Below are 12785 nucleotides of genomic sequence, written 5' to 3'. Positions count from 1 at the left end.
GAAAGTTTTCGAAATTTTGAAAGTGTACTTTCACCTCGGCAAGGTAAGCGAACCTAAATATACTAGGCAAAGATTAAAGATTCGAGATCAACACTGATTCGTTAGAAGACCTGGTGGCCCGGTTGTTAGAGCGTCCACCTCAGATGCGGGAGGACGCGGGTTCGAACCTCGACCGAGTCATACCAAAGACTTATTTTAAAAAATGGTACTAAAAGCTGCCTCGCTAGCGTTCCACATGAAGAGGTTAGTGTTAGTACTGGTCGGCCTGGTGTCAGGATAATGTGACTGGATGGGACATCATGCTACTAGACATCACTATAAACTGTCATACTGCAGACATCGTAGCGATATGACTTGAAAATTATTAAAGCTACGTTAACAATCCAAATCATGCACATACACACGCACGCACACACACACACACACACAAATTCACTAGTTTGTCCGTTGAAGCATGTTTATTCCCACATCTGACGGACAATGCTAAATGCTTTTGACAAGAACACTCAATGACTACGTTCACTACATGTATTTGTGAATAACAAGGGCCCAATTACGTGTTTGTGTATAACACGAGCCTAATTACGTGTTTGTATATGACATGGACTCAGTTACGTGTGTTTATGTATAACACGAGCCGAATTACGGGTGTTTGTTTATAACACGGGACCAGTTACGTGTGTTTGTTTATAACACGGACCCAGTTACGTGTGTTTGTGTATAAATAACACCGCCCAATTATGAGCAGCAGAGTATCTGATCTGCCTTTGCATAATTCGCAGCCATGTATTGGATTTCACAGATTAGTCTATTTACTGTTTAAGTAATTGATTTAGTTTGGTTTTGTGGACTTAACGCCATTTTTCAGCACATGATACGCTAAACATGGCGACAAGTATTGTTGGCACAGGAAGAACGTTGAAGGAACCACTGATCCATGGGAAACTACTGACAAGCTTTCTCAAATACCCTCGTTGGCGGAACAGAGACTCGAATCTTCACGGACAAAGGTGAAATGTTAGTGATCTGTAAAGGCGAGAGCCTTGGACCACTCAGGGCCCCTGATTTAAATTGCACGTCGCAGACTGCAACATCAGATCTGTGTCTACGCTGTTCAAATACGATACAACTAGAATGACATACACATCTATTTAAAACTTTATGGGAGCGGAATCACAGTATCTCCGTTGGTAGAGCGTCGAGTTTAGTACACACACACACACACACACACACACACAAACAGCACAGTAGGATGCCTCGGTATTTCATTGGAAAAAGAAAATAGAAACAAACAATTAGATTCCATTCCTGAGCATGATATAGCCAAAAATGTGTTCAAAGTGCCGTGACAAATGAACAAACAAGTACAATGAGCTGAAAGGGTTTTCTGGGTCTTGATGTGTCAAACGTTACCAAGTGATCGATGATTTATGCCTTCTCGCATAACTAACTTCAAATCTCTTGTTTTTCTAGATTCGTAATGTAGGCAGGGACTTAGGTATAAATGTTTGTATCAGTATATGACGTAGCAAATATACAAAAAAAACAGACATGTAGACACGACGAGTGAGAGATAGTTAACCAGTAAGCCATAAAGAAGATAGGCATATAATTATAGTTACTTTAAAAACTACGCATTTATTCACATATATCTACACACACACAAACACACACACATACATACATAGACGTACTATCGTGTTCACACAATGACACCTTCCTGGACCCTGCACTGCTGTAAACAATACAGGTAGCAAGGATACAGGGTTTACATACATTACCTGATGAAGGTACAAGTAGGTAATGGAGCAGTTTCAAATAGTGGCGCTACCGGCCAGTATATTTAATTGTATTGCCGGATCCGTCCATACGGGACTGGCGAGACAACTTGGTATGTAGACATACATACCTAGCATATGAATGAATTCGGCCATGTGAATGTAGACATACCGACCTAACATGTGAATGAATCAATCCATGTGTATGTAGACATACATACCTAGCATATGAATGAATTCGGCCATGTGTATGTAGACATACCGACCTAACATGTGAATGAATCAATCCATGTGTATGTAGACATACATACCTAGCATATGAATGAATTCGGCCATGTGTATGTAGACATACCGACCTAACATGTGAATGAATCAATCCATGTGTATGTAGACATACATACCTAGCATATGAATGAATCAATCAATGTGTATGTAGACATACATACTTAGCATATGAATGAATTCGGCCATGTGAATGTAGACATACCGACCTAATATGTGAATGAATCAATCCATGTGTATGTAGACATACATACCTAGCATATGAATGAATTCGGCCATGGGTATGTAGACATACATACCTAGCATATGAATGAATTCGGCCATGTGTATGTAGACATACCGACCTAACATGTGAATGAATCAATCAATGTGTATGTAGACATACCGACCTAACATGTGAATGAATCAATCCATGTGTATGTAGACGTACCGACCTAACATGTGAATGAATCAATCCATGTGTATGTAGACATACCGACCTAGCATATGAATGAATTCGGCCATGTGTATGTAGACATACCGACCTAACATGTGAATGAATCAATCCATGTGTATGTAGACGTACCAACCTAACATGTGAATGAATCAATCCATGTGTATGTAGACGTACATACCTAGGATATGAATGAATCCGGCCATGTGTATATAGACATACGGACCTGGCATATCAATGAATCCAGCCATGTGTATATAGACATACAAACCTGGCATATTAATGAATCTGGCAATTGGTATGTAGACGTACAAACCTAGGATATGAAAATCCGAGCGTGTGTATATAGACATTCATATCTAGCCAATGAATGAATCCTACCTTGTGTATATAGACATACATACCTAGCATATGAATGAATCCGGCCATGTATATATATATATATATATATATATATATATATATATATATATATATATATATATATATATATATATATAGCATATGAATGAATCCGGTCATGTGTACCTAGACATACGGACCTGGCATATCAATGAATCTAGCCATGTGTATATAGACATACAAAACCTGGCATATTAATGAATCTGGCAATGGGTATGTAGACGTACAAACCTAGGATATGAAAATCCGACTGTGTGTATATAGACATTCATATCTAGCCAATGAATGAATCCTACCTTGTGTATATAGACATACAGACCTAGCGTATGAATGAATCCGGCCATGTGTATGTAGACATACCGACCTAACATGTGAATGAATCAATCCATGTGTATGTAGACGTACATACCTAGGATATGAATGAATCCGGCCATGTGTTTGTAGACATACCGACCTAACATGTGAATGAATCAATCCATGTGTATGTAGACGTACATTCCTAGGATATGAATGAATCCGGCCATGTGTTTGTAGACGTACATTCCTAGGACATGAATGAATCCGACCATGTGTATGTAGACATACAAACCTAGCATATTAATGAATCCGGCGATGTGTATATAGACATACAAACCTAGCATATGAATAAATACAAATATATCAACACATACGTTAATGATTTATTAAAGGTCATTCACTATTACATTTTCAGCTATAAAGATATAATTTAAGGTGTAATATAAGTAATGTAATCAATAATTTAATGGAAAATTAAAGTGGCAAATAACAGTTAGCTTTGCTTGATCGTCAAACATGCATGCATAGGTTCAAACACATTCTTATAGCTCCATTTACTTTCGATGCTTCTGGTGCATTAGTTTATTTTGCTTCAGAACTTTCTCAAAACAATAAAAAGAATCGTTTATCGCGACGTTTGTCATATAAAATATACGGCAAGAAGACAGCTCTCTAAGCATAAAGCTATACAAAGATACACACACACGCACACACACATGAACCACGCTCATACATGCATACATGTGTGAGTACATACATACATACATACACACACCCATATATATGTGTGTGTGTGTTCGCAGCTAGATACTTGTTACATATATGCGTGCTTCCATCCACGCACACACACATGAACCACTCTCATACGTGCATACATGTGTGAGTACATACATACATACATACATACACCTTCATATATTTGCTATTAATGATGGCAAATTGAGCAAAATATAAGTCTTGAGCTCTTCGAATTCTTTCTTTCTCCTTGATGCAAACTAAGCATTTTGAAATGATTTTTAGTGCATTTATTGTTGTGCAGGTATTAGCTGGTTCAGAGTGTACTTTGAGTGCACAAATCATTGAGATCCAGCAGATAATTAATAAAATATGTCTGCATTTCTTAACGTAAACATGTACATTTGATCTGTCAGTTAAAACAAGGATGTTTTGAAACCAAAATGGCACGTCTTTATCCCTGCTTGCTGCAAATTTAGAGGTTTTGTTTTGTTTCCTTTTTACTCGATTAATATCAAAATTCAGTGTACATACTTGAATGTGCCATCATGGGTTTGCCATCACTATCATGGCGTAGCATAGACAGTTAATTAACAGTATAAACTGACATACAATCACGCAAAACGTACATGAAATTTGAATTGCAATAAATTAAAATCGATATTTTTGCGAATTTTCAGGCGATATATATGTCCCCGCGTTATGGATGGCGCCATTGTGCCAGTCTGCAGACAAATATCCAGTTCTTGTGTTTTCTCACGGAATTGGTGGTAACAGAACCACCTACACCACCTTGTGTCTTGAACTAGCTTCTCAAGGTTTTATTGTTGCTTCCATTGAGCATAGGGATGGTTCCGCTTCGATGACATATCATTTAAAAGACTATTTCGGAGGAAACTTGAATGATTATGTGGATAGTGCCAAAAAAGTCAAAAAGAAAACCCTTCACAGGTCGCCGAGTTTTAAAGAAGAATGGAAACCATTTGAGCATACAGATGTAATGGGAATTGAATGGGACGATTTTCAGTACAGAAATAAACAGGTAAAACTTTAACTGTTTATCTAGGTTGTATATGGCATTTTTTTTAACTAATCCTTTATTTAGGCATAATTATATATTGCCCAATTATTCTTAAGTTAGGTATAAAATGAAGTGTCTATTCGTACAGCGGCTGCATACTGAATATTTTTTCAAAGACTACTCGCACGACTGTTATGTACACACTGTAGCAATGACTATACGCACGACTGCCATGTACCCACTGTAGCAAAGGCTATACTCACGACTGCCGTGTACCCACTGTAGCAAAGACTATACTCAAGACTGCCATGTACCCACTGTAGCAAAGACTATACGCACGACTGCCGTGTACCCACTGTAGCAAAGACTATACGCACGACTGCCGTGTACCCACTGTAGCAAAGACTACGCACGGTGACCAGTGAATACATTTAATACGCGTCCAGATTACTCTGAATGATCTTGCATCAAGTCATCCAATGAACAGGGGCGGTTACATATGAAATTAAGAGTATTGGTTAATAGGTAGACTGAGGAGTGGGGGTGGGTTCAAACTTGTACGTTTTACCCGTCACCCTTGACCCCCATTCCCGTCTCCATTAAACGATATTCACAAATTGCATTTGTAACGAGCGCCATTGAGATGAAGGGTCCTAACACTTGTACCAGTTTTAAGTATAATGAATGGCTGGGTTGATATTTTTTTATGGAAGGAAAAGATTACATGTATGACTGACGTGTGACGTTATTCTCTTGACTTCTAGACGTGCCATACGACTACCCTCCGCATATCAGGTACGAATAGCTTTTACGTAAATTATGTTACCTCTAAGGTGGCCTTACGATTTGAGCATCCGCCTCGGATGCGGGAGGTCGCGGGTTCGAACTCCGGTCGAGTCATACCAAAGACTTATAAAAAAAAATGGTACGAACAGCTGCCTCCCTAGACGCTCAGCATTAAGAGATTGGTGTTAGTAGCCTACTGGTCGACCTGGTGTCAGGATAATGTGACTGGGTGGAACATCGTGTCTGTAACATGATGCCCCGGTGCTAGACATCACTATAAACTGCCACACTGCGAACATTGTAGCGGTATGACTGAAAAATTGTTCAAGATATGTTAAAAATCCAAATCTCTCTCTCTCTCTCTCTCTCTCTCTCTCTCTCACACACACACACACACACACACACACACACACACACACACTCACACACACACACTTAAATTACGTATCCAGTGACCGTGCGAATAGTCCTTACAGTTGTGGTACCTGATGGGCGGCTCTACGAATAGTCATTCCAGTTCAGGTAAACAACAGGCAGCCGAGCGTATCGCCTGGGTCAAAAATAAATGAGGTGGGTAAAGTATGTGAATGGCTACTGTTCGTCCCGCAAATGATACAGTAAGGATGCATAAAGACCAGCAGGATATTAATGCGATATATACTGTACTTGATACGCGATTGATATCTAGTATTTGAAGATAAACTAATTCATACGTGTGCATTTAATATTTATAATCGACATTTCTTATTGAAAAGAGTCGAGATGATTGACATGTGTAACCTATAGATGAGTTGTGAATTTTTTAAAATGTAAATGTGATGAAATTGTTTGTATTTATTACTATTTGAAATTGTATATGTTACATAGCCAAATTTGTATAGATCACCACACTCGGTTGGATGAAATCTTCCAGACACAAATGCAAATGTGTACATATTTACTGTAATCTGGATGGTCGGGTTGAACCGCGGTTAATGCGAATCTTCGTTGTGTTATTGTTGAATGACGTGCCACGCCTAGCGGAGATTTTAATTAGCATCGAAAGGGATAAGATTCAGTGACACCCAGTTCGTCCCACGGCAGGTTCAATAAGACACTGGAACTCATTTCTCATACAACAGAAGGTAAAATGAAACAGCGGATTACGTTGGCATTCTTCCAGTGGGTCCGATTCGGCACACATTCGCGTCTTTTTAAAACTTCATTGTATCAGAAAGCAACTCGGTATTTTTTCCGACGGCTATCGGATGGAATCTAAAAGGGCCTTTACCAGTGGTTTATTCTGGATGCATTTCGTTTCACACACAACTCTTTTCCAAACTGTAGCGATATTTCGGGAGATTTATCATGGTTACTTCCCTTCAGTAAAATAGGTTGTGCCATCAATAAGCATCATCAAAAAAACTGAATAAAACAAATGTCGCATCTACCAGAGTTACATTTCCTTCATTGATACAATAGTTTTTCCATGTAAGATTTTTGTGGCGTAATAATCATTTTTCAGACGTGAACTATTTAAAGATAAACACATTAATTTTATGAGTCCAATATTAAAGAACTTAATTAAATTTGAATGAGGGAAAAATAGATTGTCTGTTTCTTTCTCAGCAACTCATTTACTTATGCAATTTATGTGCAAATGATTTCTATTTTACACCTATACTTTTCTTTCATTTTTACTTTAATGCTGACAATAATGACATTCTTCTCTAAATAATAATTTTTCTTTAAATTATTTTGGAGGTTTAAACGTTTAAGTCACATCCCGAAATAATCCATCACTCACGCTGATCGTTTCACATAAGTATTGTTTATTTTATTTTTGTTGTTTTTAATATAAAAGATGTTTAAAATTTTTTATTTCTTGTTTGAAAATTGTTTTAAATCCGATTCCTATGTCTAATTTACCTTGCTTTTATTTGGAATAGTATTCTATTCTACGTAAACATCATAACCCACGAGTGTGAATATTTAATTTAGGGCAGTTCAGAAAAGATAAAGATCATATATAATATGCGGATAGATCAGAGTGAACGCACCTTTCTCAAAACTACACTGAATAATGTACGCACTGATCTGAATACTGTACATACTGATATGAATACTGTACACACTGATATGAATAGTGTTTACACTGATATTAATACTGTACACACTGATAATGAATACTGTACACACTGATATGCAGACATATTATTCGAGGGCAAATTGGAATCTACAATACTCGCAGATGGTGCGATACATATAGTAAAGGAAATTTGGTACCAGTGCAAGAACTTTTATTCCAAACAGCTAAAAAGAAAGAGCAGACAGTACGTGCTCCATCCATAGTAGTTTTATTTAAACAACAGAAATAATTGATCGGGTTTTAACCGATCTGTTGGGCATATAAAAGACGTTGAAATGGACGTGTTTTATGTAAGCTTAGACGATCCCATTATCAGACGAGACAAAGCCCATTGTTATAGAAAGGTAAAATGCTTCCACGTTTCGGGTGTAAAGTTTCAGGTGATAACTGTTTTGGAGAGAACATATACTAAAATAATTCCAAAGTGAACGAAATTATCTTGCCATTTCGTCTAGTAGTTTCTTGCCAATCAGACTTGTTAAATATAAAAACCATGTTGAATTTCATGCAAAATTGAATAGAATTTAATGGAAAACCGAGTCGAATGTCATGGAACTTTTTCCCCCATATGGTTTCATCAGTCAGTCTTCTCCATAATGTGAATAACATCTGACATCAAATAACAGACACAACTGAGAAATTTAATACTTTAAAGTTTTCAAATTTTTTTCATGATCTTCACAGTCGAAACGAACCCAAGTCAAAACATACCATGACCGAAATGTATCCAGGTCAAAATGTACCTACGCATGCAGAAATGTTCCAAGTCAAAATGTGTCATGAAATCCAAACTTAACCAATATCAGAGCCTAATCAAATTCTGCGGTTTATTTCAAAATAAATGATAATATTATTTGCAGTTCACCAACCAAATTAAAAAAGAAAATTATATAATTACAGGCTTAAAGTAAACCATGATAATTTGGGCCAATTAGGCCTTAACCTGATGATTTATTCAGCTTTTCAGCTTGAATCGTCTGCGTCTCCTTTTTTTGTCTGCTAAATACTGGCGATTTTAAATAGTATTACAAAAATATTTAGCTGCATCCATTTTCCCCACAAAACTGAAGTGTTACATTAATCATATCAGCGACCGCTCCGTTGGCCTAGTGGTTAGAGCGTCTGCCTCGGAAGCGGGAGGTCGTGGGTTCGATCCACCGGCCGAGTCATACCAAAGACTTACAAAAATGGTACTAACAGCTGCCTCGCTAGGCGCTCAGCATTAAGAGGTTAGTGTTAGGACTGGTCGGCCTGATGTCAAGATAATGTGACTGGGTGGGACATCATGCTACATGTCTGCGGCATGATGCCCCAGTGTTAGACATCACTATAAACTGCCACAATGCAGACATCGTAGCGATATCACTGGAAAAATTGTTAAACCTATGTTAAAAATCATAATTACACACACACATACACACACACATCAGATCAGAACATAGCAAAAATAAAAACTGGAAATATATGATAACACACCTGCAATAATCCATCTAAATCCAAATTAACTTTCGGCAACATTTGATAGGGACGTGATGGTGGGGGCGGGGGGCATCCCCCCTCCCGAATTTGCATGTGTTGTAAAATGTAAAATTGCTGTTGCCTGTATACGAAAATTAACACGTCCGTCAAGTTTTGCCTCCCGCCCATCACGTTACCCCCCCCCCCCAAGTGGAAATGACGTCCTTGCATTTGATCATGAGCAATTGATTACACATGTTGTCCATATCATTACTATTTGTGGGAATGCTAATTATCATTACAAAAATATCCCTGGTCGACAACTGTCTTGCAATAGGTACTCCTGCAATTGTGTGTACATTAATCTTAACTAGAGCAGCGCCTACTTACAGGTAAAATGGAAAGATAACCCTACAAAACCCCACCTACATTCAATTTAATTTGTGGCGCAATCAGTCATTTCGAAATTTTTGGATCATGAGTAGTTTGTCACAGTAACCGAGTCACGTATACATATGACAGTGTTAGTATCATAACTTGTACACGTGCACAGCATGCTTAGATCATTGCGGGGAAAACTAATTGACATAACAAAGAACGCTCGCAATTTCACTGATAGGCGGAGAAAAATACATCACCAAGGATAACATGCTTGTTACATGTCGCTGATATTGTCTTTATTGATGCACTTACATAAACATAAACAGACTTTTCTATAAATAAATAAAAATATAACTACCGTACATACTCGATTATAGGTACATCTTTTTTATTGAAAATTGATCATACAGAGTAAGGTTCGTGTTACATGCGCGACATGCTAAGAATCTGATAAATTTAGGAATATTATTGAAAATTCTATATGTTGTAGTAAGTACCAAAAAATAAATAAGTGAAAATATTGTTAAGTTGTCATGCCAAAAATACATATGTAGATCGCACTGTGCTCATCTTTTTTACTACTGTATCCATTACGCAATATTTGTATCAGCATTCATTTGGATTTTGTCATTATCAAATATTACTCACCTCAAAGTGAAGTGTCTATTAATATTGTTTATCCTTGGATGTTTACTAGTTAATGTATTTCTTTCATTCTCGGGCAAATCTGAATAATCAGTATTTGTTATAATTGTGTTTTACTGCATAAACACTGTTGTGTTGGATGCAATTAAAAGTTTGATCTAAATTTGCCTTTTCATATGCTAGATCTAATTCATCATCCAAAGTTATCTCAGTTGCCCTATCTATCTATCTATCTGCCTGCCTGTCTACCTACCTACCAAACTACATACCTATCTATGTATGTATGTATGTATGTATCTATGTGTCTGTCTGTCTGTCTATATGTATGTCTACCTTCCTACCAACCTACATACATATCTATTTTCTGTCTGTCTAACTGTCTGTCTACCTACCTACCAACCTATCTATCTATCTATCCAATTCAGCTTGTTTACTTTTTATCCTTTAAAACGGATTTAATTTGAAAATAACACCTCGTAGCGTACGGTATTGAGTAAATACAAACTAAAATATTTAAAGGATTCTCAGTATCAAAGGAAAAGTCAGATTGTTACATTATTCATGATATCTTTACTACAAAGATCAAAGAAAATCAGTCTAAACCAGCGATGCATACTCACAACCTACGGAGAAGAAGTATATATGGATATGGAACATTCAGGACTTAAAACCAAAACAGAAAATCCGCAGGTCTCAATGTGTTGGGACTTTATTTTGCGTATGTTTTCACTTGGTTAATTTTTTATTTGCTGACGTTTTGGCTTGGTTGCGTTTTGACTTGATGACGATTATGATAGTGATGGTGGTGGTGTTGATGATTATCATGATAATGATGAAAACGACGATAATGATGGTGATTAGTGACAATGGTGGTGATGATGGTGGTTATCGTATTGATGGTGGTGATGATGATGACGATACACTTTTTTCTTCGTGGTATATTTTACGATATGTGTGTATTTGTGTGTCTGATTTTGGGGAGGGGTCGGAGTTGAATATATTGATATCATTGGCAGTGAAGATAAAACCAAACCTATTATTTCTCTTTCTTAGGTTCACAAGCGAGCAGAAGAATGCGTAAAGCTTCTCAATGTCTTGACTGCCTTGAATGATGGAAGCGGTATTCAGAATTTCCTGGGTTTCTATTTTAACACTAAACAGTTCAAGGTAGTTTGATTGAACTTGCACTTGGACCTGACCAATCACCTTATATCTGTCATTTTGCCGTCAAATATAATTTGTTGTAATGATATCTTACATAATACTGTCACCGAACTAACCAGTCATCTTATAAATGATAATTCGAGACGGCTGTCAAATATAATCTGTAGCAATGATGTCTTACATAATACTGTCAGAACTAACCAGTCATCTTATAAATGATAATTCGAGACGGCTGTCAAATATAATCTGTAGCAATGATGTCTTACATAATACTGTCAGAACTAACCAGTCATCTTATAAATGATAATTCGAGACGGCTGTCAAATATAATTTGTAGCAATGATGTCTTACATAATACTGTCAGAACTGACCAGTCATCTTACATCTGTCAATTCGCTGTCAAATATAATTTGTAGCAATGATGTCATACATAATATTGTCACAGAACTTACCAGTCACCTTATATATGACAATTTGAGACGGGTGTCAAATATAGTTTGTAGCAATGACGTCTTATTTAATATTGTCACAGGCACACCAGAAGTCTTATTGGACCAATCTCCTTTTGCCAGCCAGTTCCAAAATGAACAAATGTAGGCAGACTACTCACCAATGTAATATCTCACATGGTGTGTGTGTGATTATGATTTTTAACATAGCTTTAACTCTTATTTTTAGTCATATTGCTACGATGTCTGCATTGTGGCAGTTTATAGTGATGTCTAGCAGTGGGGCATCATACCACAGACATGTAGCATGATGTCCCACACAGTGACATTATCCTGACACCAGGCCGACCAGTCCTAACACTAACCTCTTAATGATAAGCACCAGGCGAGGCAGCTGTTATTACCATTTTTGTAAGTCTTTGGTATGACTCGGTCCGTGGATCGAACCCACGAACTCCTGCATCCGAGGTGGATTCTCTAACCACTAGGCCGCCGGAGCGGTCCTCGCATGGTGTAGGACATTGCATAATGATATGCACTAAATGCTTGTCAGATAATGAAGATTTCATGTTTTAGGTCTGTAGGGTATTACATAATCATAGACACACTAAATGCTTGTCAGAAATGTGATACTGACATGGTGTAGGGCAATACATAATCATAGACACACTAAATGCATGTCAGAGATATGATACTGACATGATGTAGGGCATTATATAATTATAGACACACTAAATGCTTACTAGACATGTGATACTGACATGGTGTACACACACACACACACACACACACACTCCAAGCTATGTTCAGAATTTATCAACGTCTT

The 12785-nt window shown here is 37.3% G+C and overlaps 1 protein-coding gene across 1 annotated transcript in view; it reads left to right on the top strand.

The window, feature by feature from the left end:
* LOC149784459 (platelet-activating factor acetylhydrolase-like) overlaps positions 1 to 12785 on the top strand; it is a 38664-nt gene that overhangs the window by 13822 nt on the left and 12057 nt on the right. Inside the window, exons 3-4 of the mRNA XM_089932543.1 lie at positions 4608 to 4969; positions 11400 to 11513. Of these exons, the coding sequence (XP_089788669.1) occupies positions 4608 to 4969; positions 11400 to 11513 (476 nt within the window). The remainder of the gene's footprint in view (positions 1 to 4607; positions 4970 to 11399; positions 11514 to 12785) is intronic.

Source organism: Sinohyriopsis cumingii, chromosome 14 (assembly GCF_028554795.1).
Source record: "Sinohyriopsis cumingii isolate HCF-2022 chromosome 14, ASM2855479v2, whole genome shotgun sequence".
In the NCBI taxonomy this organism is placed as follows: domain Eukaryota; kingdom Metazoa; phylum Mollusca; class Bivalvia; order Unionida; family Unionidae; genus Sinohyriopsis; species Sinohyriopsis cumingii.
This window is presented reverse-complemented; position numbering and strand designations above follow the sequence as displayed.